At 41.4% G+C, this 26,814-nt stretch overlaps 2 protein-coding genes across 4 annotated transcripts; one reads left to right on the forward strand and one right to left on the reverse strand.

The window, feature by feature from the left end:
- Positions 1 to 520: 520 nt before the first annotated feature.
- CLTC (clathrin, heavy chain (Hc)) lies at positions 521 to 24,713 on the forward strand. 3 transcript variants are annotated; one of them, XM_010012553.1, is made up of 32 exons: positions 521 to 729; positions 2,813 to 3,081; positions 3,429 to 3,590; positions 4,376 to 4,489; positions 4,871 to 5,044; positions 5,895 to 6,092; positions 6,749 to 6,949; positions 7,547 to 7,699; positions 8,008 to 8,130; positions 8,424 to 8,561; positions 8,675 to 8,839; positions 8,926 to 9,106; positions 9,532 to 9,695; positions 11,369 to 11,494; positions 12,047 to 12,189; positions 12,594 to 12,828; positions 13,161 to 13,283; positions 13,380 to 13,525; positions 13,692 to 13,875; positions 14,128 to 14,320; positions 14,752 to 14,909; positions 15,107 to 15,271; positions 15,354 to 15,461; positions 15,576 to 15,743; positions 15,910 to 16,059; positions 16,327 to 16,458; positions 16,620 to 16,730; positions 17,302 to 17,472; positions 17,751 to 17,972; positions 19,069 to 19,089; positions 21,990 to 22,065; positions 23,278 to 24,713. In XM_010012553.1, exons 1-32 carry the CDS (start codon positions 573 to 575, stop codon positions 23,400 to 23,402), a joined length of 4,956 nt encoding a protein of 1,651 aa, XP_010010855.1. In that variant the 5' UTR covers positions 521 to 572; the 3' UTR covers positions 23,403 to 24,713. The 3 variants fall into 3 exon arrangements, with proteins under 3 accessions (XP_010010855.1, XP_010010857.1, XP_010010858.1); XM_010012555.1 differs by lacking the exon at positions 19,069 to 19,089; XM_010012556.1 differs by lacking the exon at positions 19,069 to 19,089 and having other exon boundaries at positions 528 to 753.
- Positions 24,714 to 26,131: 1,418 nt separating this feature from the next.
- PTRH2 (peptidyl-tRNA hydrolase 2) lies at positions 26,132 to 26,644 on the reverse strand. Its single transcript, XM_010012557.1, has one exon. The coding sequence runs from the start codon at positions 26,642 to 26,644 to the stop codon at positions 26,132 to 26,134; it is 513 nt and encodes a 170-aa protein (XP_010010859.1).
- Positions 26,645 to 26,814: the final 170 nt, after the last annotated feature.

The raw sequence follows: 26,814 nt of genomic DNA on the forward strand, positions 1-26,814 counted from the left end.
GGTATACAGCCTTGCTGCTAAATAGGACTAGGCTAATTGCTACACAGGTAGCTTTTTTTAACTCTACAAGGATAAAGATAAAGCTCATTCGCCTCACATGTGATGTTAAGCTTGAAATAGTGAGAGCTGCCAAGCTCAGTGGAATAAGTTGGGATTCTGGAAGCAAAGCTGGTGAGAGTGAGTACTGAAGCTGCAACTCTAGCACAGCTACCAGGAGCAGGCAAGCTCAATGTGCCTTAAACCGTATGAGGGGCCAAAAAGTTGAGTTCTCAAAACACTAAGTTGTAAGTGGACCTTGAAGACAAGGCATCAAGCATTTGAATGCTGAAGGGCTTCTTAGGAAGCCTGCTGGGCTTAGTTGAAGATGTACAAGAATTTGTGTGCCTGCCATTTTGCATAATATGATTGTGTTGTCAGAAAAAGATGCATGTAGCCTTGTATCTTTTGTGACTTTCACAGAGCTGTCCATGGCTATATTGAAGTAGTAACATAATGCCAAACCTTTTTTCTTTCTCTTCCAGCTCCAAAATTTGGGCATCAACCCAGCAAACATTGGGTTCAGCACTCTGACAATGGAGTCTGACAAATTCATCTGCATAAGAGAGAAAGTAGGAGAACAGGCTCAAGTGGTGATCATTGACATGAATGACCCCAGCAACCCCATTCGAAGACCAATTTCAGCTGACAGTGCTATCATGAACCCTGCCAGTAAAGTCATTGCATTAAAAGGTATGGAAGCCTTGATAAAGAAATGTTTGAAGTGGATGGAGAGCTTTCTGTAAGACTAGCTTATGACTGACTTAAGTCTCTTGGGCAATTTATGTGGGAGGATCCCTTACTGCTTCTCCACAGCTTAATGGGAGCTCAAGTTTAAATCGTTTTAAGTTACTCTGAAGACAGCTGGGCTGTAAGCTTCAGTTGAAGTTTTCTGGTATTTGCTCATCATTAGGATGAGAGTTTTTTGCTTTGGTTGGAATGCTTACAGCTTCTGAGCAGGGAGAGCTGGAAGGGAAATGTAGCCTTTAAGGAGTCTCAAGTCTGGAATTATGCTAGAGGGAAATGAGAGCTGATCTCTTAAGTGTCGAAGGTCTGTCAACTAAGCTTCTCTTTACAGAGAGGAAGACTAAGACTGAGGAGGGGAAATATTCCTGAAGGCCTTAGTCTGGCCTTGCTGGAAGAGGCCAGTGTACCAGTTTGTGCTTAGTTGTATCAGTCAGTGATAAGAAGAGTTAAACTATGCAGGAAAGACTTGTGTGCTGAATAAAGCACAAGGTCAGCTAACTTGGTATCTCTGGCAGTACAGAGAACAAGCATTCCTTTGGAGTCTCTCCCCAGGAAGCCTTAAATACTGTCACTCTAGAAATGCCTGTATTGCTAATGGAAAAATTTATATGTATTCAGTGTTATCCAAGTTTGACTTAACTGTGCTACTGTTTTGTCACAACTTTAATGCTTTCTTGTGTGTGCAGATGGTGAGTTATTTCAATTGACTATACTGGTTCCTTTTGTGTCTTGGGACAAGAAAACACAGAATAAAATGGCTCAAATCTATGGTGCACGTTGCTGAACAGTGGTGGTTAAGCAACTGAAAGCCTAAAATTCAGAGGCTTTTCATGCCCTCCCAAACAAGGAAATCCTTAAGATTCAGAGTGTACTTAAGCTATTGGGACCTTGATATTAAGGTTTTATAATCGGGAATGACCGTTTAGACTTAAGTCTAAATTTTGCCTCTTAAACCGTGCATAGCATGTAGGATACATGTGCTCTGAATGTCATCTCCCTTCACTCTGGAGGTCCAGCAGTACTAGATACAGAAACAAACTGCTAGCCTGTAGCCTGAGTAACGCTGTTTTAGACAGCCTTCTCCAAGCCCTGGAGAAACTCCTGGCTCTGCATCTTAGGTCAATAGCTGAACTAATAATGTCTTCTAACTAAACTAATCCTTGGTGAGTGAAGGCACTTGCCTGTATGGGACTGTGACTTTATTAAGCCAAATACAGTTAGTAACTGTAGAAGAAATTCTGACCTGCGTCTAGTTTCACATGGTCTTTTGCATTCATCTTGGGCTACATGAGCATGTGCTTAAATAGCTGTCCCCTAAAACTAGAAGTTGGTCAGAACCTTCCTTATCTTCTCAACAGGAAAAAATAATATCTTATATGCCACTGTGTTGTAAAAACTGGTGGAAATTACTGCAAGTGGCTGTTCAGGTTGTATGTATGCACCATTCTGTGTAATTAGGAGAACTTTTCCTCTTACCTTCTAGAGCTTGTGTTGGTCACTAGATTCCTTTCCTTGCACAGTATGTTAGTCTGGTTTGCAGCCAGTAGCTGTGTATCCTGTTAGTGCAACCCAAGGGTTTTGGTTAATGAATGAGTTAAGAAATCCCTCTGCCAACTTGACTGTTCCGTGTTGTGCTTTTCTTATACTTAAAACAGATGTGGACAGTTTTTTAATAACACTGTGGCATAGCCCTCCTCATAACTTTCAAGAGACTCGGCATTACTGTAGCTTCGTCTTGATGTACATGAAGTATTGTACAAACTTGTTCATGTAGCTGAAGCTCTTGTCTCCTACCAACTTGTATTCCACATCTGTTTTGATTGCTCAGTAGTGGCAAATTGATAAAATTACCTCTATGAGTGTGGTCTGTTTAATAGTAGTAGCTGGTCACTGAAGATACTGCCATTATATGACTACTTTCTTGAAGGAAACCATGAGGGTTTAATGTCATAGTGCAGCTCATCTACTTTTAACCAGTGCTTGAAGTAACTAGTGGAAACTAACCTGGCTAAAATGTTGTGTTTTCTAGCTGGGAAAACGCTTCAAATATTTAACATTGAAATGAAGAGCAAAATGAAGGCTCATACAATGACAGATGATGTCACCTTCTGGAAGTGGATCTCTCTGAATACTGTTGCCCTTGTAACGGATAATGCAGTCTACCATTGGAGTATGGAGGGGGAGTCCCAGCCTGTGAAAATGTTTGATCGCCACTCTAGTCTTGCTGGCTGCCAGATCATCAACTACCGTACTGATGCTAAGCAGAAATGGCTACTGCTAACTGGCATATCTGCACAGGTACCTTGCTACTAGGGAGGCCTACCATGGAAGCCCACAGCTTGTCTTGTTTCCTCCTTCCATAGGAGCAGGACTGATAGTTTGTTTGGTGGTTTTTTGTTTTTTTCTTTCCTAAAACACTTTTGGGAACGTAAATGCTTGTCTTGATCTTCAAATAATAAACATAACTCAATCTTACAGTAGTGGTATAAACATAGTACAATGTTCAGAGTGTTAAGTGATGCCTTTGTAAGAGAAGCATGGCATGGTACTTCAGCTGGCTATGACAACATATTTACCAACACTAACTTAAATGAAATTACAGGCTGAGTGTGCTTTATCCTTGACTCTTGTTCTGCCTTGTCTAGCAAAATCGTGTTGTGGGAGCAATGCAGCTATATTCTGTGGATAGAAAAGTGTCACAACCGATTGAGGGACATGCAGCTAGCTTTGCGCAGTTCAAGATGGAAGGAAATGCTGAAGAATCTACTCTCTTCTGTTTTGCAGTAAGAGGGCAGGCTGGGGGTAAGGTAAGACTGGCTCTAAATATGTTGTAATCTTTAATGACTAACCCTGGTTATCTGCTTCCATGAAAACAAGTGGTTTAAAATGCACGAAGTTGCCTTTAGGAAAAAAGTGAGGGACTGTGTCAGTCTAATGCGTGTGAAAACTGGTGCATACAGAACTTTACAGCAGGGACTACCTGATGTAGCAGGAGTTGTTTTGGGCTCCTGAAGTAGCATGTCCTGGCCAGCCTAATTAGCCATTTGAAATGTGACTTTTGGCTTCACAGGCTAAGCTTAAGGGAAAAGCTGTTGTAATCTTTCTTTGATGCTGATCACTGGTATTGGGCTTAATTTATTTCCAAATTACGGGATGAAAAACATTAAACAGTGGTGTTACAAGCCTAACTAACAGTCTAATACTAGTACTGGAATTAAGTGAGCTACTTTGTGACAGCTAAAACACTAAACCCAAAGTTAGATTCTGAGAAACATCCTCAGAACTGTCACTGTGGAATGTTAACCATGTTGAAAGAGTCTGTATGAAGTGACCTTACTGAATCCTTAAACTTCCAAGTAGCTAGGAGTAACTAAAGATCATGCTTGACTGTTTTCCTCATCTGTAGTATGTGAATACAGTACGCCACGCTTCTAGCCAGTACAAATATTTAGGAAGTCTGACTTAGTTTATCCTTTGCATAAGCTTGGGATTAAGGCTCAGCAGCAGAAGAATTGCTATATCCTCATTGTTGAATCTGTTGTTACATGAATTAAATACAAGAACTAACAGACTAATCCTACCTATTGCACAGCTCCATATCATTGAAGTTGGCACACCACCTACTGGGAATCAGCCATTTCCAAAGAAAGCAGTGGATGTCTTCTTTCCTCCTGAAGCACAAAATGACTTTCCTGTTGCCATGCAGGTATGACAGCTGTAAACAAGAGACAAGAACAAGTCTGGTTCTCCTGGGAGATGTGACACTGTAACAGGGCACTGGAAAGCCGGGTGACCTGAGGCTTGGCACTAAGCCGGTGGAATGCTCCTGCTGCAGTGGTGTTAAAGTAAAGATGGCGACTCAGGTGGCATTCAAAGACACTATGTTCTTATTTATGGAAGAAGTATTCATGTATATTTGACTGTGTGTCAAGCTTATAAAATACCATTCTACTGTAATAGTACTCTAATGTTAAATGAAAGTATAGCAGCACTTCCAGTTGTCCTGAAATGGCCCAGCTATCTGCTGATTCTTAAAAGTACTTACTGGTTTTGTGCAATACTAGATTTGCTTATGCCTGTTTTGCAGATCAGTGACAAGCACGACGTGGTGTTTCTCATAACAAAATATGGCTATATCCACTTGTATGACCTGGAAACTGGCACCTGTATCTACATGAACAGAATTAGTGGAGAGACCATATTTGTTACGGCACAGCATGAAGCAACAGCTGGAATTATTGGAGTGAACAGGAAGGGACAAGTAAGGAAGCTTGGCCTGGAAACCACTTGTTTAGCTAATCCCGCTGGCCCTTACTGATACACTGTAGGGTTCATATCAGTGTATGAAAGTTTCCAGAAATTAACAAGCGAGACTAATAGAATAAGGAATATTCTTAGTATTGGATAGTTGAACAGGAGTGCAGCTTGTCTGACTTCTAGTGTCTTCTACAACTTGGGTTCTGGTTGCATAATCTTGGGGGGTTTGTAATGGCAGTCAGTGAATCTAAACACTGTCTTGCTGTTGAGAATGGAGCTAGAATATACCCATTTCTGAAGGCAAATTGTATCCTCCTGCAGAGCACATGCTAATGAAAGTCTTAAATATGTTAAGTTTGAACCCTGTGCTCAGAGTATCTGAGGTCTGACAGTGTTCTGAGCCCCAAATTTGCTACTTCATCTCCATACACATCTAACTTAACTAACTAATGTTGTACATCCATTAACATTGTACAGCCATGCCTTTAGACTGAATTGAATGATTTCAAAAATTCTTGTTTGTTGAGCATTGGTAATGCAGAGTAGAAGACTTGTCCGTAGTTCATCCTTAGACACTGAGTACAGGTTACAGAAAGATAGTGCTTGCATTCCTGTATTTCTGACCTCTGTAAATACCTCAGTTTAAGTTAATCATCTGCCTTGATGCAGTGTTTGGATCTAGAGGCTCCTTCTAACCAGAGGTCTGTTTCTTAAATAAAATGGCAAAACTGCAGTTATCAAGGGATGAAAAACTTTTCACATATGCCATACCTTTCCTCTTGGAGGTTAGCTTAGCCTTTGGCTTGTTCTTTATGTTTGGATTAACTGGAAGTTTTCCTTGATGATTTATTCAGGTGCTCTCAGTGTGTGTGGAAGAAGAGAATATTATTCCTTATATCACAAATGTGCTGCAGAATCCTGACCTAGCTTTACGAATGGCTGTCCGTAACAACCTGGCAGGTGCTGAGGAACTCTTTGCCAGAAAATTCAATGCACTGTTTGCACAAGGGAACTATTCGGAGGCAGCAAAAGTGGCAGCTAATGCCCCAAAGGTAATAGACTGTGATATTCAGAGCAGTACTGAACTTCACTGGCTTCAGCTTCTTGCATCAATAAAGCTCACTGAATTGCCAAGGTGGCAACACTAGAATCTCATTACTGCTGCTGTCCTAATGTAGTACTTAACGTACCTGGGAAGAAGCTGTATGCTATGTGCCAAGGGTACTGATTGTTTGCTGGAAGATCTTAAAGCTGGTATGAAGTCTGCAGAAGGGGAAAGGAATAAATAATGAAGTAATGTCTATAAGGTTTAATGTTTACATTTCTAGTGATTAAAAAAGTCTCTGAAAAGATAGCCTCTAGCTGGAGCTGCATCTGAAACAGGATAAAAAGGACAAACTAAGACTAAATTCACATGAGAGGAACTTGCTTGCAAGGACACGGTGTCTTAATTCTGTAGGACAGTCCCCCAAACTTAAATTTGCATTGCTGCTGAAACAAGTCCAATAGGCTGCTATTGCACATCTTGTGTTAGAACATCTCAAAGGTAGTGTCTAAGACTATGTTCAACCACACTGCTGCTGACTTATTCTGGGCTGGCAAACAGTGTCACTGTGGCAAGCATTTGTAATCTCGGCTCTTTGGAGGAACTCTTGCTAAGCCACAATAGCCGAACAGAAAACTAAAGTGCATCTTTTATTTCTGGCAGGGAATCCTGCGTACTCCAGACACCATCCGCCGGTTCCAGAGTGTTCCAGCTCAGCCGGGACAGACTTCCCCTTTACTCCAATACTTTGGCATTCTGCTTGACCAAGGGCAGCTGAATAAGTATGAATCGCTGGAACTCTGCAGACCAGTGCTTCAGCAGGGACGCAAACAGCTATTGGAAAAGTGGTTAAAGGAAGATAAGGTAAATTTGAGGTAGATTCCTTTAGAGCTCTGGAAGGGAAGGGTCGTACCGGCTTGGCAGCCTCCTCCCCTTCCCAGGAACACTCAACCATTCAACTCCTTTATGCCCTGGTGTGATCAAACAGTTGAGCAATAGATGTTCACTCTACCTGTATCTATGACCCATATTACTGCAAGAGAATTAATCAAATATTCTAAGAGCTTTACTCATTCTACTTAAAGTTACAGCAGGGTAACAGTATAGAAAGCTGTTTGAACTGCTGCTGTTTTTTCCCCAAACAGCTTTAGGCTTCTTTGGATACTGGTTTGCATATGCTTTGAGCCGTGGTTACATTTCTGTAATTAGGTGAAGAAACATGCTGATATATCCCCTGATTCTTTTTAGCTCTACAAATACAGTTCTGACTCCTGTAGAACAGTGTAAGGAACAGTGTCCACTAGATAGCATTATCTGCCTCTTTCTGTAGTTATCAAGCTGGGCCTTATGGTTTGTTTTTTGGGGTTTTGTTGAGAAGTTCAAAAGGAAGACAGATGAGGAAGAAGGTATTGATGCATGACATGGTCAGGGTGTACTGACTGTATTTGTATCTTTAAACAGCTGGAGTGCTCAGAGGAGCTGGGAGACCTTGTGAAATCTGTAGATCCTACGCTAGCACTTAGTGTCTATCTGAGAGCCAATGTTCCAAACAAAGTCATCCAGTGTTTTGCTGAAACAGGACAAGTCCAGAAGATTGTTTTGTATGCTAAGAAGGTGAGAGGAAATTAAATTGCCATATCTGTCCTGTGTTTAAGAATAACTCGTGTATGTTCTAAAGTAGGTAAAAGGAATTGTGGGGGAGTCTGAAAGGCTGTGTAGTGCCTACTTTGGCCTAATGTTTTGTTATGAATAATTACTGCTGGACTTCATACATGTGTCCTTTCATACTTCCCTATGTAGCCTTTACCAAATGAGGAAATCCTGACTGGGTTGTGTGAACTACTGACCGTAGCATTTACTGAGCTCTCTATTTAACAAGGTGTGTGTTCTTGCTGAGTTATTACTTTTCATTATCTCTTCAGGTTGGGTATACTCCAGACTGGATTTTTTTGCTGAGGAATGTAATGAGAATCAGCCCTGATCAAGGACAGCAGTTTGCACAAATGCTTGTTCAAGATGAAGAGCCTCTTGCAGACATAACACAAGTAAGTAGCTTTTATTGATATGAAATGTTAAGTTCAAGGCCTTAAATTGGTAAGAGTGTGGTTTCTCTTACCACAAGAAGAAGAAACTTTTTTTATCTATTTTTTTTTTTTTTTTAAATACCAGTTTAGACTTACCTTACCAGGACAATGCTGTTTCTTGCCTGTTTTTAAGAATGCCAGATGACAGCTCAGTCCAGTGCCAGAATAAAGAGTTTAGCTTTGGAAGCTGCACTTGCTGTTACTTTGTGTAAGTAGGCTTCCAGCTTCTAATAAAAAGCTTAATTTTTTTCCAGATTGTAGATGTCTTCATGGAATATAATTTAATTCAGCAATGTACAGCCTTCTTGCTGGATGCACTGAAGAATAATCGTCCCTCGGAAGGTCCCCTGCAAACACGTTTACTTGAGATGAACCTCATGCATGCACCTCAGGTGTGCTTTCAGAATTACTGGCTTGTTTGTGGCTAGACTAGCTGCTGTGTTGTGGTCCATATTAAGTGCTAGAATTCAGGATCTGAATGAAAACTTTCCAATATTCCTTCTAGGTTGCAGATGCTATACTGGGAAACCAAATGTTTACTCACTATGACCGGGCTCACATAGCTCAGCTGTGTGAGAAAGCTGGCTTGCTACAGAGAGCACTTGAACACTTCACAGACTTATACGACATCAAGCGTGCAGTAGTTCACACTCATCTTCTCAATCCTGAGGTATGAGATCAAATATTCTGAGTCTACATTTGACTTCAGTGTAGAGTGTTCTACTTGGGTCTAAAATGGCTTCTGTGTCTTTGCAGTGGTTAGTGAATTATTTTGGTTCCTTATCAGTAGAAGACTCTCTGGAGTGTCTGCGTGCTATGTTGTCTGCTAACATTCGTCAGAACCTGCAGATCTGTGTTCAGGTAGCTTCAAAATACCATGAACAGCTGTCAACACAGTCACTTATTGAGCTGTTTGAGTCTTTCAAGAGCTTTGAAGGTAAGTTTGTGCCCTTGCCTCTACCAAAAGGAGCTAGTGCTCACCTCATCATAGTGTGTGTATGAAGGACTGTCTGTCTACTGAAATCCAAAAAGCCAATATTGAACTTAAATACCTACGCCTGAAAACTGTCTTGAAACCTTACTTAAACCTTAACATTCCCCCGTTAACAGGGGTGCTGATGATCGGTGTTGCAAAATATGTCACCAAATGAAATGTTACCAAAGCTCAACTCAGCTAGGGTAGTCTGGTCTTCTTAAATCAATTACAGTGCTTGCATCTTTCTTTTTCAGTTCTTTGTACACTTCTGCAGTAGTCAGACTCAAATTTTCATGTATTTGTAATTTGGAAGCCTTGCTTAAAAGCTAATAGTGATCCAAATCAAATGCTTTAGCAGAATAACGTGTTGACTGTTTCCCTCCAAGGTTTGTTTTATTTCCTGGGCTCTATTGTAAACTTCAGCCAGGATCCAGATGTGCACTTCAAGTATATTCAAGCTGCGTGTAAGACAGGACAAATTAAAGAAGTGGAAAGAATCTGCAGGGAAAGTAACTGCTATGATCCGGAACGTGTTAAAAACTTCCTCAAGGTAATGTTTGGGTAGTATTGGACTGTCTTAGCCTGTTTGGGGTTCTGATAAAACATGGTCTGTGCCACCAGTGAAATGAGGCGGCTCTGTGAAAATACAGGTGACTCTTAATCTTTGTGCTTATGGATCCATCTGTCCTTTTAAACCAGAGGTATCTACCATGTTGGCAGTACCTCTTAATAAAGCCTGAACCTGGAACAATATCTAAAAAATGGAGAATTTATCAGATCAGGTCCTTGCTGCTCTTAATAGGGTTAACCTGGCTTGAGCTCCTAACCTGTAATAATAGCACCAGCTCATCTAGAACTTGGTACAGATGTCCGCTATAAAGTTGGAAATGGGTTACTTGGAGGTTGAGAACAACCATAATGGCAAATAAGTTCATAACTTAATGTTTGTTTACGGTGTAATCAGCTTTAGCTGAGCAGTTACAGAAACAACAAATGAATTGTGTAAATTCTATAAATGCTTTCAGAGTTCAGGGTTACTTGCTGAAGTTTCAGCCAGGTGAACCACGCTTTAGCTCTGCTAGGATGTGCCAGTCAATGTAAGTACATAACTGACTTGCTAGGATTTGGAGCATTGTTGAAACATTTCTGAAGAATGGCAAAAAGATTGTGTGCTCAAAGTTCAGATTCTGTAGCTTGCTGCTAGTGCTGAGCTTATTAACAAATACAACACTGCTAGAAATAACTGAGAAACAATGTGGGAGGGAAAAACTTTTATCTGGGAACATTTCCTGCCTTCATGTTTGTTGGTTACGTAGCATAGTCTTAGATTTTGCTGATCATATCTGAAGATGGCAAAACTCTTCAAATGAGAATTTTATAAAAATAACCTGGTGTCACTGAGGTGTAAGGTATGTCAGTTGATTGAGCCACCTAAGATATGTTATCAAGCTGTCAAATTCCTGATGAAAGCTATTGTTTTTTGTGCTGTTCCATGTCTGGAATGTGCAGGACATGTACCAGGTAAATCTCCCAGTACAGGTCTTCCTATGTAAAGTCCTTAAGTGTAATTTATATGTAGGATTATATTCTGGGATGTGCATGTTCAAATAAGTGATCTGAAATAATGCATCCGGAATACTGTCTGCCATATAGACTAAGCTTCTGTACTGTAATCATTGTAATCTTTTGCTGAAAGTTGGAATGCTTTTAGATACCTAATCTGATTAGCAATTGAAGTCCTACTGTTGGAGTCTTACTGTTATCTAAATCCATAGTTAGAAGGTATCACAAGATATATACAGAATTGACTTCAAGTGCCATATAGTTTTTATATTAGGAACCACAACTTAAACTAGTTTTGGTTAAATTCCTTTCGAAATCCCAGAGTGCTAATCCTGCACGCCAAACATCAGTGGCAACTAAAAATGCTGTGTATAGCTTAGGCTTTTAATAGTCATATATGTTGTAAAACTTTGTGGACTCTGCTATACAAAAGAGCAGGGTTAAACTTCAGAAAGCTTCTTGCTGTAGGCTCTGAAGTGGGTGTGAGTACTCCTACTTGCTACATATTGCAAACAGTTAGTTGAACAATAAGTTGTCATTATTTGGTTGACTGTTGAATTTTGGCTTTCCAAATTCAGCTGCTTTAACAGTTTAAGTGACTGTATTTGTCTACTTAAGCCCAAGAACAAAACCAAATTACTAAAGCTCTTCTCTTTATAGGAAGCTAAACTCACTGACCAGTTGCCACTCATCATTGTATGTGATCGCTTTGACTTTGTCCACGACTTGGTGCTGTATTTGTATAGAAATAATCTCCAAAAATACATTGAGATATACGTACAGAAGGTAAGTTACAATTCCTTGGCTTTAATGAGTCAAACTGATCAATCCTTCTAGATTTATATGGAACTATAGGTATGCTTCTAAGTTCTGCAAACTTGTACTTGAGACTGTCATTTAAGTACCTATTAGTGGCCTCTGGGAAGGTAGCCGTTATGTGAGTCAGGTCTCTTATTCCTCAGCCAAGCTGAGCAGTAGCCCCAGCTAATATGCCTCTTAATGGAGGAAGCTTGGTAGAATAACTTTGGAGTTCTTAGGGTAATTTTAACGTCCAGCATTTTAGGGGGCAGGAAAGTTCTCCTTTATACTCCTTGCACGGACAAATTGGCTGGCTCAGGAGCTTTCCCTGTTGGGACTGAGCATTAGTGAGCCACTGAACTGTGGAATGAATCCCTATTGACTGAAGAATTGACTTTCAAGCTTGTCTGAAGTCTTAGGAAGCTGGGAGTAAAGGCAGGAAGATAAGAATCTTAAGCAGTCTTCATGTGTACTTGTAGGGATAAGTATTGACTGCCTGTGCTGCATGACAATACACTGACTTTAAATAATCCTGTTTAGGTGAATCCAAGTCGTCTGCCTGTTGTTATTGGGGGACTACTTGATGTGGATTGCTCTGAAGATGTGATAAAGAACCTCATCCTTGTAGTGAGAGGTCAATTTTCGACTGATGAGCTTGTTGCAGAGGTTGAGAAGAGAAACAGGTATTAAATTTTTGCAAGTCTCTTCGTGCTGCCACACTGGTAACAGTAACACTGCTCATCTGTCCATGCATGCCCTCATTACACAGCTACAGCTGATACTGACAGAACAAGAAACTGATGTTGGCTGAGCAAGTAGCAGAAGTCTGCTTTGCTTCTTGCCTGATGTGGGGATCTCCCTTAAGCAGCTTCCAGCTGATGAGAGTTTTTGGCATGTTCTTCATTGTGTCAGAAAGTTACGCCATGTAATAATGAAACAGAATTCGGGTCAAAATGGAGTGCTGTAACTCTGGTTTAGTTACTGACTCTATCCTCTACTGAAGCTGACATCTACAGTGAAGATACTGTGCAAGTGGATACTTGCTTATTCACTCAATCTCTCTAATGTGAAACCTACTTCCTTCTAGGCTGAAACTGCTTCTGCCCTGGCTGGAAGCAAGAATTCATGAGGGTTGTGAGGAGCCTGCAACTCACAATGCACTGGCCAAAATATACATTGATAGCAACAACAACCCAGAAAGATTCCTGCGTGAGAATCCTTATTACGATAGTCGTGTTGTTGGCAAGTACTGTGAAAAGAGGGACCCTCACCTGGCCTGTGTGGCTTATGAGCGTGGACAGTGCGATTTGGAACTTATAAATGTATGTATGCCAAGGCAGCTGCCTCATGAGTTAAGTTCTAACCTGAGTATCATGGGATAGATGTGGATTGCTCAGACTGTCAAAAGCATTTATTTCCTAAAAAGTTTTAAGCTAGGAACTGGTAATTTCTTGTAGAGTAGGTAGCTATTTAATCTCCCTCTGCAACTTAATGAGAATTGGGAGACTGCCCTGGACATCCTAGGATAGGAGGCTAATTGAAGTATCAAAGCCTGAGATTTCTAATGTGCATCTCAGGCAGGCTTCTTGAATGTTGCAATACAGTTAGCTCAAGAGCTGTGACTGCACTCTGAATAAACTTTGCTATTTGCTAGGTGTGCAATGAGAACTCCCTCTTCAAAAGTCTTTCCCGCTACTTAGTTCGTCGTAAGGACCCTGAACTGTGGGCCAGTGTACTGCTGGAAAGCAACCCTTACAGAAGACCACTAATTGACCAGGTATGACTGACAAACCAGTAAAAGCCTTTGCTGTCCTAACCTTACTTGCTAGCATGTGATTTAACTGATGTGTCAATGCTTTGACTCTTCCTACAGGTTGTACAGACTGCACTGTCAGAGACACAGGACCCTGAGGAAGTCTCTGTTACTGTGAAGGCCTTCATGACTGCAGATCTTCCAAATGAGCTTATTGAACTGCTGGAGAAAATAGTTCTTGATAACTCTGTGTTCAGTGAGCACAGGTGAGTAAAGTCAAAACTAAGTCTTGGGGAACTTGAAATTATATCCAGTACAGGTGTTAAATTGCTGTAATGTGGAACAGCAAAGAAACTAATACCTTCTCCAGAGGGGAGGGTGAATTTCTGTTCATTACTTGACATGTACAAATATTTTTCTTTCTCTGTTTAGGAATCTGCAGAACCTTCTCATTCTTACAGCTATTAAGGCTGATCGCACCCGTGTCATGGAATACATCAATCGCCTTGATAACTATGATGCTCCAGACATAGCCAATATAGCTATTAGTAATGAGCTTTTTGAGGAGGCATTTGCTATCTTCAGGAAGTTTGATGTCAACACATCAGCTGTACAGGTATTGAAAAATGTCAGTCTGTAGTATCTTCTTGTGACATGTGCATCCTCACACAAGGACTTTGCTGTTAACCTGTGACTTCAGTACTTAACGCCAATTAGCAAAGTGACTGAAGATGTTCAGTGTCTTCTTATAAAGTAGAACAAATATCTTGTACTAAACTCTCTCTAGTAAGTGAAACCTTAAGCCTACCGTCACTCATGCTGTGTGACTTTTATAGATGGTGGCTGATGATGGTAACCCTTTCTTTAGGTATTGATAGAGCACATTGGCAACCTGGATCGTGCGTATGAATTTGCTGAACGCTGCAATGAGCCTGCTGTGTGGAGTCAGCTGGCTAAAGCACAGCTTCAGAAGGGGATGGTAAAGGAAGCAATTGATTCATATATTAAAGCAGATGATCCTTCCTCGTACATGGAAGTTGTTCAAGCTGCCAATGCCAGTGGTATGATTATGTCCTATTTAAAGCCTTGCTTTTGGTGTTGCTCATCTCTTTTGCATGGCCTGCTCAAACTGCAGTTCTACTAAACCTGTGTCTTGATGCAAGTAGAGGAATCTGGTTCTTCAAAAACTGTCCTAAGTGAGAATAGGGAAACAGATAATCAGTGGGCCTATAACTACCTTCTTTAGCTAGCTGGAGACTTCCAGCAGAGCAGGTGCTGCTAAGCAGGTCTTTGCATGAAGTTATATACCAGGGTTTTAGTTAGACCTGTTGTAAGGTGACTTAATCTAACATATTATGTGCAGTATGAAGGCTAGTCTTGATCGTTGGGGAATAGCTGTTGAAATACTTAGACTAGGTTGAACTGGTAGTATAGCATCAGCACATATATTCTCAGTGGCAGGAAAGTAAGTGTTCTAAACTCTATTTTGTAGGAAACTGGGAAGAACTGGTGAAGTATCTCCAAATGGCACGCAAGAAGGCCCGGGAGTCATATGTGGAAACAGAATTAATCTTTGCTCTTGCTAAAACGAACCGTCTAGCAGAGCTAGAGGAGTTTATCAATGGACCCAACAATGCACATATCCAGCAAGTGAGTGAGACTGAGTTTCTTTTGCTGAATCACAGCAGCAGGCTCCTTAGGTCTTGCTAACCAGAGGGGTGTTGGGGCTTCTCTCTCTCCTGGCTTTTAAAGGCGTTTCCATTTTGGTAATGGCTTGAACACTATACATTTTGTGTAAGCCTTTGACTGAAAAGCTGCAAGAATAACCTGGTTATATTCTCCTGTAGGTTGGCGATCGCTGTTATGATGAAAAGATGTATGAAGCAGCTAAGCTGTTGTATAACAATGTGTCCAACTTTGGCCGTTTAGCCTCAACTTTGGTTCACCTAGGTGAATACCAGGCAGCTGTGGATGGTGCTCGGAAAGCAAACAGCACTCGCACATGGAAAGAGGTAAACTTACTGATTGAATAACTTGAGGGACTTCAGAGCTGTAGCCTCTCTTCAGAAGCAATAACTCAATTGTCAATTCCAGGTCTGCTTTGCTTGTGTTGATGGAAAAGAGTTCCGCCTCGCCCAGTTGTGTGGACTCCATATTGTAGTGCATGCAGATGAGTTGGAAGAGCTCATCAACTATTACCAGGTAACTAGGCTGACTCCTGTTGTACAGTCAAAGTCTAAATTCTTTCATGGCAACTCTGTTGACAACTGGAAATGTAGTAAGGTTTGTTCCTGACATGAAACATCTCTGTCTTAGGATCGTGGCTACTTTGAGGAGCTGATAACTATGTTGGAAGCAGCACTTGGACTTGAGCGGGCACACATGGGGATGTTCACAGAGCTAGCAATTCTCTACTCCAAGTTCAAGCCACAGAAGATGAGGGAGCACTTGGAATTGTTCTGGTCCAGAGTCAACATCCCTAAGGTGAAAGTCCAAGGCCTTAAATTAAAATGCATCTGTTGGGGTTTCCTGTACCTTAGCTTTTTGTAATAGCTGCTCTTGGGATTATTAATAGTGCTAAAGCCTGAGCACTGATGGACACTAATGGCAATACGTGTTAACTCGAACTTCTGATGCGCCTTTTGCTTAGGTTCTGAGAGCTGCAGAACAAGCCCACCTCTGGGCTGAACTGGTGTTCTTGTATGATAAGTATGAAGAGTATGATAATGCCATAATCACAATGATGAATCACCCAACAGATGCTTGGAAAGAAGGCCAGTTCAAAGATATCATCACAAAGGTATTACTTAGCAAGAACTTGAGCTCCTCTCACTATGTGTGCTTCAGATATTTTTCCTTCATTAGTAGTCTGTTTAAATTTCGAAGTTCTTGATAGTACCACATAACTTCAAAACAAGTAAACTACCGTAACTAAAGAGATATCTAGAGACAAGAATGAGTCTTGGATGGGGGGCTCAATTGTGCTGGAATATCTAAGATTGTTTGTCTTTCATTTGAATTTCTCTACAATCATGCTGCTTCTGTGAATGTGCATCCTTATCTCTAGGTGGCCAATGTGGAACTGTATTACAAGGCAGTTCAATTCTATTTGGAGTTTAAACCTCTGTTGCTCAATGATCTGCTGATGGTGTTGTCTCCTCGACTTGACCACACTCGTGCTGTCACCTTCTTCACAAAGGTAATTTTCCTACTGTTCAGATCAAATAAAAGGTTACAGTTGGAAAAGTATTTAGCTGTAGTGGCACTTGAAAATACTTGCTACTTTATTGTCTCTCGGGAAGTTGCTGGGAGTACTCTACAAAAAGTTAATCTTAAATTTATCTACCTGATTCCTTGAAGGTTAAACAGCTACCACTGGTTAAACCTTACCTGCGCTCTGTTCAAAATCACAACAACAAATCAGTGAATGAGTCCCTGAACAACCTTTTCATTATTGAAGAAGACTACCAGGTAAGTCTCATCTTGAAACAGGTACCGTCTTGCATGTTGTGTACGCTGCATAGCAGAAGCAGTTATTCCTGAACTGCAAACTTCTACTCAGGCTGGTTTCTGTGTGAGTATTAACCTAATGTTCTGTCTGTAATGTCTGGAAGCACAGGTTTCTCCCTCATTTTCAGTAGATTTTAGCTGCTTGCTGAACTTGAATTCCTTAAGTAAATGTTCTTTGACACTTCAAACTGAACTACTGGTGACTAGCCAAGGGTTAAGTGGAGAACTGATAGTAGCTTTCTGAGAGCTTTTCAGGCTCTGGGGATAGACTGGCTGCTCTGAGTGTGATAGATGAGTTCTTATTTAAGGCAAACAGTGGGTGCTAAGGCAAACTCTACAATTACTACTGAAAAACACATCCTAAATTACATGTGTGTCAAATACTGGCTTCTCGGAAATCTCTTCAGGTCTAGCTTAGAATACTTTATCTTCCTAGCATCAGGAATCCGGAACTAAGTTGTATGGGAAATGCTTGCATTTTTGTGGACGCAGTTGTACATTTGGGGTGTGAATAACTTCTTTTTCTACTTAGGCTCTTAGAACTTCTATAGATGCTTATGACAACTTTGACAACATTTCTCTTGCTCAACGTTTGGAGAAACATGAGCTAATAGAGTTTCGAAGGATTGCTGCTTATCTCTTCAAAGGAAACAACCGCTGGAAACAGAGTGTAGAGCTCTGTAAGAAAGACAGACTGTATAAGGTAAGACCACTACAGAGGTCTGGTTTAGAATACTTGGCTTGTTTGGAGACCTGTGACTTTCTGGTAAAGCTGTATCTGCTTGAATGCCACTAGGTGGCTTCTAGTCTGGCAAATCTTACTTCAGAGTGGCAGTATATGGGCAGGTTTCTTGGAAACAAGTGGTAGAATACCTCCTCTCTGCTAATGTCAGTGATAGATTGCAGCTTAGTTAAATACCACCTCAGTATTGGTGATTGTACTATGGCACATGAGGCTAAACAGGCTCTCTCATGTTGTAGGATGCAATGCAGTATGCTTCAGAATCCAAAGATACTGAATTGGCAGAAGAGTTGTTGCAGTGGTTCTTGCAGGAAAACAAGAGAGAATGTTTTGGTGCTTGTCTCTTCACTTGCTATGATCTCCTAAGGCCAGATGTTGTCTTGGAAACAGCGTGGAGGCACAACATCATGGACTTTGCCATGCCATACTTCATTCAGGTCATGAAGGAATACTTGACCAAGGTAAGAGTAGGTGCTTCTCCAGTGCTGAATGCTTGTTAGTCACTGTGGTGTATGCCTTGAGACTGTCTGCTTGCTACTAACATTGATTTGGGCTTTGTCAGATGTCTGTCTGTCTGTCTCTCCATGTCCACTGTTATTTTTCAGTCCATCTGGGGAGAGACTTCGCCCTCTAGGAGACTGAAACACTTGCAAACTCCACCCTATCTACCAGTAACAGAACCTGCATCAGTAGTATTTGCCTGACCATGGGCAGTGTCTTAAAGAAGCTCCAGGATTTAGGCTTTTCATATGCTGTGTCAGTCAGGAATCCTAGCTCTAATGAAATTCTAGACTATACTAAAAAAAGCTTTATAGCTAGATCTTGAGTTAACTTGGTCTGCTGTGCATTTAACTCTTAAAATGTGGCTCTGATGCTTAATGGTCCTAATTACAACTCAGCTTTTGTTTGAAGCAACTTAGGATGGGGAAAGTACTTGGCGATGCTCCGACAGACTTGAACCAGATTTAGTTAAATACTACATATCACTAGCAAGATCTGCCCAGCTAAAGCTTTTGGAGTATATTCCAGTGAAATAGTGTAAATACCTTAATGATTAGGACTCTTCCTGTGATAAGTAGAAGCTTAACTCACGCCCAAGTCAGTGAAGACTCAGGTGCCTGTCTAGAAGGTTTGCCTGGCTGTTACTGCTGAAGGCAGGACTACTCTCTAGTCCTGTAGCCAATCTGCTATCCTTGACTGTTGCATTTTGGAGAGGTGGGGAGCTGTTTAAGCAGTAACATTGGTTGTCAGATATGCCTGATGTAACAAGCTAATACTAGGCTTCCCTTGAGAGTAGTAGTCTTGGGGTAGGGTTCTTAGCAGATCAATAACCTTTAAAGGATTAGAATATAACTGTAGCGTAGCTAATGAAATCAATGCGATAAGGTCTAGCAGCAAGCAGAGCTGCCTTTCTGAAGCAGATACTTCTGGTGTATCTTTGTTTTTACTCGCCTGTACCTTAATAATTTCTTCCCTGACGCTTTTGTTTCTACCTTTTATATGCTAAATATGGAATTTGATTTTTTTCTAAGCTGCACCTTCTGAATTCCTTTGCAGGTTGATGCAATAAAGGAAAAGGTGAAAGTTGATTCTTGTTTTCCATCTTTAAGTCTGGAGGACTAAGTCTAAGGATTCTGCATGAGTTTTTTTCTTTCCTATGTTTACTACACTGCTGCTACTGCTTTTTCCCCAAACAATATCACTAAAGCATATGCAAATTGTTTAACTCTACAAGTAGCTAGTGCTGTAGGACAAAAGTAGATTCACTTGCTACTGATAAGCAAATAGAGCCTCAGGAAGGGTGTACAGGTGATTAATTGGATCACAGTCAACTTTGTATCAAAGGGATACATAAGTGCAGTTATTGGACAACCAATCTGACTGGAAGAACCTCCTGCAATAAGAAGTCATTAAGTCTTGGACCACTATCTCTGAACCATAAATCAGTACAGCATTTGCTAGTTTAAGGACTGTGATCCAGTTTCTGATCTCTGACCATTACTAATACGTGCTGACAGTAAGCAGCATAGATACTAGCTGCTTCAGAAGAAACTCTTCCTTACTCAGGTGTCCAGTTCTTCTGGTGCTAGTCTAATCCACATGGTGCTCTAGTTCACATAGCGACTTAAAACTTCAGCTGTTAGACAAAGTCTGTGGTTCTGTTCCCTGTAGTAAATTTCTTGTAGTTCTGCTAAGAAGACTGCTTTCCAAGCCCCTCAGCTTCACTAAACTTCTCTTGCTACCTCATTTAAAAAACAAAACAAAAAGCTTATTGCGCTTGAGGCTTGCCTTGTGCTGTGCAATTTTGCCCTTCCAAAGGACAAATCTCTTAAGTTGCTGTCCATCTGTTTCTGTACAAATACCACTCTGATTCTCCTTAGACCAGAGGTCAGCCCTAGTGTGAGTTTTCCATTAATGTGGTTGAGTAAAGGGCGAACAAACTGACAAATAGCTTGAAGATGGACTAAATACAGACTGCTTCTTGGTGACAAGATGTCTGTAATTACACCACTGGAACTCAAGGCTAACCTGACTAAAATGCATAGTGTAAGGTCCTTTGACAGCTAGCAAGTGAGGCAGTAAGAAAACGTGTGTGTGAAAAAAGGTAATTGAACTGCAGTGTTTGCATAGACTACGCATGTGTAGCAGTCATTGCAATTACATCACACTATTCCTTAAGCTACAAGGCATTGCTGTGGGCTGCGTGTGGTTTTTTGGGGGGAGCCTGTATGGCAGTCATCTTCAGACCTCACTCTTGCTTCAGTACTTTTGCCTCTTTTTCATGCACACATAACACAATAACATTGAATGCATGTTACTTTTCCTCTGCAGCTTATTGCAGTCCCTGTGGAAAAGCCTTTAAAACAATCTTGCTACAAGTGTGTAGGGTACTGAACCTGGTGATGCTCAAGCAAGTGGTGTAAGAACCATCCTGCAGGCTGGTTTCAAACTTGCGCTTGTTATTGTCAATATCTGTTTAGCACTGAGGGGAGGCATCAAAACTGCATTAAATGTCCTGGGCTGGAGACTTTCCAAGTGTGTAAGCAAATGCCTCTGCTTAGTAGCAAACTGCACATTTTCCTTGGATTTGCATCTCTAAACATGTGTTTCTGTGTTCAGTGTATAGCTGTTTGACTTAAAAACAGCACAGTTGTCAGCATGGTGCCTGGAAATGAGTCTTGAAGCACTGGCAAACACTCCTGTGCACTTTGAGAGCAGCAAGCCAGATACTGGTGTGAGGCAACAAAAAGGCTTATGAAAGCCCAGTCAATGAATGAACTCATAAAGCTCAGGACTTACACCACTTCCTAGATGTATGCCTCTAATTGAGGTTACAGATTAACAGGTTTTGGGTACATGTTGTAACTCAACTAACCTGAAGAAAGCCATTAGAGCTGCCTGCAAGTATTTGCTGATGTAGCAGTTAAGCTGAAAACTGTTCAACTCATGAATGCTAGTATAGCTGAATAAGTAATGCCGACCCTGTGTAAGTGCAGGAAACCTGTCTTCAAACTTCTTTCTTAAGGACACTAATGAAACGAGAGATTAATCTGGTTTGTGAGTTGTCTTATTGTCTTAAAAAGTAATTGGCATGATTGTCTCTGACTTAATTCTAAATCTTATCTCTCAGGTCAAATACCAATACTTGATTTTTGTGGTTTGAGTTTCAGGGCCTGCTGTAGACTGTAGTAAAGCTGAGTTTTCTTGGATTTGTTCTAGTAACAAGCAATATTTCACAAGAATAAGTTTCTTTTGCCTTTTTGTAGGGGTGGGCTAACAGCACAATTGCACTTGCTGTGCAGCAGAGGGAAGCTGGCTAGTCTTGTCTTGTTACTGTGAATTAAGCTCAAACAAGTTGCGTATTTGTGGGTTTAGGCTGACGGCCACACAGTTTTAGAGTGGGGAAAAAAGCAAGTCTTATACACATGCATTCTCTGCATTTGAACTTAAATTGCATGAGTGAATGGGTTTGGAAAGTGAAATCTTGAGGCTCAAGTGACATGTCGGATGCTATTGCAGTCTGCTGTACACAAATACCAACTTTGGACTACTTTGCCTCAATGTTACATTCAGGGAAACTTCTCCAGGTTTGGGTGTTATCTTAGCAATTGTTCCAACACCAAAGGCCTCCAACCGACATTGTGCTAAAACTGCGTCCAAAGGCTGTTGGTTTGAAGTAGTTGGAGCCACGCTGATGAGCTTACTGGTGTTGCAGTAGCTCTGGTCCTTTCATATAAAGCTTCAGCCTGGAGTGAGCTTTCAAAGAAGTTCCACAAATCCCTCAATTAGGGGTTTTTCAGGAAACGGATTATCTTGACTGCACCAGTACCAACATTGCTACTTGAATTGATCTTAACTTATAAATGGTCTCCTTTTCTTGATGGGTGTTAACATACCACTAAGGCTTTTCCACTTCTCTGCCATGAATAAGTACCTCTTCTTAGAGGAGTTTTTTTAATTGTTGGTCTCCATTTCAGGTGGATAAACTGGATGCATCAGAGTCTTTGAGAAAGGAAGAGGAGCAAGCTACGGAAACACAACCTATTGTTTATGGTAATGCTTTAGTTCATGTGTTGTCAGTAGTGTGTGCATTGCTTTAAAAACGCTTCTTTTCTAGTTACGGTTTTCCCCAAGGATGTCCTTGGGAATGGGAACGTTCTTTGTTTGAAATCAAGTCTTAAAGAAATGTATTCCAAAATACTGGATAAGGTACCACTCTAATCTAATCTTAGCAGCAGCATATGGACTGCAGGATTTAAGGCTGGAACTAGATGATCTTAAGGTCCTTTCCAACCCTAACTATTCTATGATTCTAAGATTGTCCCACCTTATTAAAGAAATACTTCCTAAATGAAAGGAGTCTGGGAACTATATAATTCCAGACTTCTAGCAAGTGTGATATTTGAATCTTGCTCAACTTGCTTTGCCTATCTTGGGTCTTTCATTTGTATTGAGGTTATCCCACTAAATCTAGTAAGAATATGAATTCTATCCAGTGATAAAGGAGCCTTTGCCGTATAGCTGACAACTCTAGTCTCCACACCGTGAAGCAGTACAAGAAGTGTGGAATATTAGCCATAAAGCCACAGGGTGTGATGTTACAAGACCTAGTTCTGAGTACTAACGTGACAAGTAATCCAATCTACACTGTCTTTTTAAGCAAAAAGTCTTGCAGCAGTTGGCTGTGTGTTCTTAAAATGTTGGAATGGCTACTGTAAGGCTGAACTAGTCTGAAACTGTGTCCTGGCCACCCTATAATAACTGTAGACTATTGGGCTGTCTTACTAATTGTTCTAAGTGTCTGACTATCAGCTACTTATCAAAGTAGTGAGTGTGGCTTATTAGTATATTCAGAAAGGTGTCTCTTTGCTTTAGCACTGCAGGGGTCAAGCCTTTGCATCAGGCTCACTGTAGCATAGGGCTCTGGCCTTCAGCAAGGCAGAGTTTAAGAGCTAGACTGACTCTGGGATTGGGTGAACTCACTGCTTAAGGAGCAGGAAGCTGTTCCCTTCTCTCTCATCATCAGATGTCTAAGAACTTAAACTACTTGCCCCAGACTTCAAGGGTCTGTGTCCAGGTACTTCGTAGTATGGTATTTCTAGCCACAGAATCTGTCATCCTGAGGTTTTGTGGGGAAATGCCCAATTTGGCGTCTGAGGACCCCAAACCAGGTCAGTAGGGACTAATGTCTACAAGGAGGTTGCAGGCATGCTGTTGGCTCATCTCTGTACTGAGGAATAAAGATGAATCCATTCTGTCTTCCAGGTCAGCCACAGCTAATGTTGACAGCAGGACCCAGTGTCGCAGTTCCTCCACAAGCACCTTTTGGCTATGGCTACACTGCACCTCCATATGGGCAACCGCAGCCTGGCTTTGGGTACAGCATGTGAGATGCAGCACACGTCAGTTTGGAGCTAGTGTATTTTCTTACTGAAACTTCCACCGTCCCTCCCCGCTTTAACTCATAACAGGGAAAAGCAAGAGTTCTGCCTCGTGTTCTTGTAACCTTTATTTCATGAAGGACTGTTTTTTCTAGCGCAAACTATTTGAATCACTTATGTTAAATCTTTTTTCACATTCCATGTCATTTAGACTTTAAAAGGGGAATAGTTTAAACGACTTTGTTCAAGTGGGCTTTTGCAGGACTGCTTATTACCATTAAGTCTGTTGTGAAGATTCTGATTTGCACTCTAGTGTTACACTCTAATATTGAATCTTAAGTTCATTGTATGTGAGCAGCTTACAGTATGTACTGTCTATTCTAAATGCATTTAAGTCTCACTGTATATTCAGAGAAAGCTAAAGCGAAGATTGTATTTCACCTTGCGAGACCGCTGACAAGAGACAACACTAATCAGCATATCCTACCTTGGTTGGATTGCATAGCTCTAAAAGAATTTAAAATGCGTACAGACAACCTTGCCTGACTTAAAATGAGTAAAAGTTGGTTGTTTTGTTTTTTTTTTTTTTGGTTGGTTTTTTTTTTCCCCCTCTTAACCTATGCAGGTTTTTCCAGTTATGCATATAGAAAATGCTAGTGTCTTTTTGCTCACTCCATATGTAACAGATGACCTTATGTTGTGCTGTATCCTGTGCTTTTGTGGGACATTCCATTCAGGAACAGAGCACCATGATTCCAATCTGTGTATTTACTAACCCTGCCCTGAGGTTTGTGTATGTTGGATATTGTGGTGTTTTAGATCACTGTTTTGAGTGTACAGAAGAGAGAATTCAAGCATATTGCTGTTCAGTTTTGTTTGTGCAATTTGAAATTACTCAGTTTAAAAATAAATTACTGGACTGTGGACATGCTGCATAGTGGTAGCTTCACTTTACTGTCTTCAAAAAGGACCTTCAAACTCAAGCCAAGTATTACAGTGCTAGTACTGGACATGCAAGTGCATACATTCAAGGGTATGAGGGGGCCATTAGAAGAGCAGCAATGGAGACCGGTAGTGGTGTCGTGCACTGAGGGGGTGATACAAGAACATATGTAATGCTTTTTCTACAGAAAGATTATGCCAGAAAGATGAAAATAGCACTTTTTCAATAGTTGGCTGCATTGTGGCCAACTACACCATATTTGACCAGGCGATAGATTAGGACTGTAGTAGGGTGTGTCAGTTAAATTGAGATCATGTTCTAGGTATGTAAGTTGCCTTAAACATATTTAGCTTCAAATAAAATTGACTTAAATGTTTCTCTTTGAATACTGTCATATTTGAGTGTAATGAGCCCTATTTGTGGTAGCTGTAGGCACTTCTGTCTCTTAACCAGGAGCCATCCTCAGTGTCAGGTTCCAGCTGTGTAGCAGCATCCCCTTCCTGCTTGCTCCTGTGAAACCTGCAAGTGAGATTGTGGGGTTCTGTCAGTGCAGCAGCAGTGCCATGTGTAACAGTGGGTGTTGGCACCTGGGAGGAATTCACCTGCCACAGGCTCTAAGTGCCTGTAGGCTTTTGGTCAGTCTGGAGCAGAAATCTATAGTCAGTAGTCTCAGTCTTTGAGAAGTATTATGTCTAAGTAAGAGGTGCAGTATAAACACCTATCCATTCTATTTGTTACGCTTGCTTATGCTTGCATCTCAACTCTGGGTCTGTAAACTGATGGAGGCAAATCCTTCTCTTTTCTTTTACAACCTATTTCACAGGTACTCAACTGCAAGACAGGGCTGAAAGGCTGTAGAAGTGCAGAATTCTCACAAAACAACTTTGTTGAAAAACTGACTCAAAGTCCACCTGATTACAAGTGCAGGGAACCTGCCTTTTACCATGTTAAAGCTACAGTAGAGCTGCAGAGTGGAATTTGCAGAGCCATCATCAGTGTGCTCTGAGTTCTGCCCAACACCATCTGTGATGGAGTGCTTCCTTAACCCCAGAAGAACCTGCTAATCCCAGGTAAAACATGATTTAATTTAGTCCCTGCAGGACAAGCTGTTTATATGAGTTTATTCAGCCTAGAACTTGGCTGAACTGTTTGCAGATTACTGCAAGTGCAGCAGCTGCATGGACATACCCAGAAAGGAGCATGGCTTACAGCTGCTCCCCAGACCTGATTACAGGCTATTAAGGCCTGGGTGGCAGAGCCAGTTTAACTTGATTACAAGCTATTGCTTGTACTCTATGAGTAACTGCAGAGGAAGTTGGCTACAGCTACCCCCAGTTGTATGGGTCAATTTTAACTGCTACAGCAGCTCTTCTTTTCTGAATTGAAGAATTTCTCTTTGAATATCCCTCCTGTTAAGGCAGAGAAGAGGAACCTGACTTTTTTAGCATGTGGGACAAATTCATTTGAACCTCACTAATGCTGCTCTTCAGCCACTAAACCAGCATAAAACCTTCAATTGTACAAGTCTTCAATACACTGAGTTCCTTCTTATGGGTAGCAAAAATGCTGCTGGCTTTACTTTTCTCAACCCCACTGAGCCCAGCATCTTCTTACCCACCTTAGAATAAGGAAAAGAAAAGCCACAGAAACTCATGATTTGCAAATGTGAATCTCTTACAAAACCTGGTTATTTTATTTATAGTGAGAGAAAAGAGGGAAAAAAACCCACAAACCTGGATTTTATCCCTTCAGTACCACCACCCACCAATGCATTCACATTTCTTTGGTCCCCAGTTCAGAAGAGTTTTAGGTGACCAGAAACTTTATCTACTACATCAGCTGGTCCTGGTCCAATCCCAAGGACTGTCTGGGAGCCTGGAGCTATCTGAGTACGACCTGCATCTTGGATTAAGCTCACGGTCAGTCCAAGGTGTTTTGCATCAGCTAGGAGCTGGATCAGTGTCTCCTCATCCGGAGCTTTGAGGACCACTTTTGGTTGTCCGCAGTATTCCCACTGTTTCAAGAGCTCAGGGTTTCTTCTTTGAACTTGCTTGTAGGCAGAAACAGCAGCATGGGAACACTGTGCTGCTACTTTACCCTTCCCCATCTTCAAATCATTACGGACAATCAGCACCATCTTGAACTCCCCAGACTCGCCCATGGCTTCGCTCCCCAGGCTGCTGGCGGGTGCACTCGCCCCCAGTAGGGGCTGCCGGAGGAACCTCCCCCGAATGCCCCATCCCAGGCACACGCCGCAGGCAACTCCTGCAATGACACTGAGGAGCCCGGGCTGAGAGAGAGTATCCATGATGGGAGTTGAAGACTGGCTGTGAAAAGAGGGGGAGAACAGGATTTACTCGAGGGTTTGGCAGCGGGTGAGTGTGCACCTGGTTGTGTGGAGGCAAACTGTGCTGGTTAAAACCACACGCGTTGGGGAAGGATGCTCAGAGCTGCCTTCCTGCGTACGTGGCCACAGCC

This window comes from Nestor notabilis, unplaced genomic scaffold, assembly GCF_000696875.1.
Source record: "Nestor notabilis isolate BGI_N333 unplaced genomic scaffold, ASM69687v1 scaffold13124, whole genome shotgun sequence".
Lineage (NCBI taxonomy): Eukaryota > Metazoa > Chordata > Aves > Psittaciformes > Psittacidae > Nestor > Nestor notabilis.

Bases quoted from the DNA above. Each gene is read 5' to 3' on its own strand.
- CLTC (XM_010012556.1), top strand. From the start codon at position 573: ATGGAGTCTGACAAATTCATCTGCATAAGAGAGAAAGTAGGAGAACAG. The intron at 9,696-11,368 runs GTAATGTTTGGG...TTCTCTTTATAG, and splicing joins GTGTTAAAAACTTCCTCAAG to GAAGCTAAACTCACTGACCA. The intron at 15,744-15,909 runs GTGAAAGTCCAA...CCTTTTGCTTAG, and splicing joins CCAGAGTCAACATCCCTAAG to GTTCTGAGAGCTGCAGAACA.
- PTRH2 (XM_010012557.1), bottom strand. From the start codon at position 26,644: ATGGATACTCTCTCTCAGCCCGGGCTCCTCAGTGTCATTGCAGGAGTT.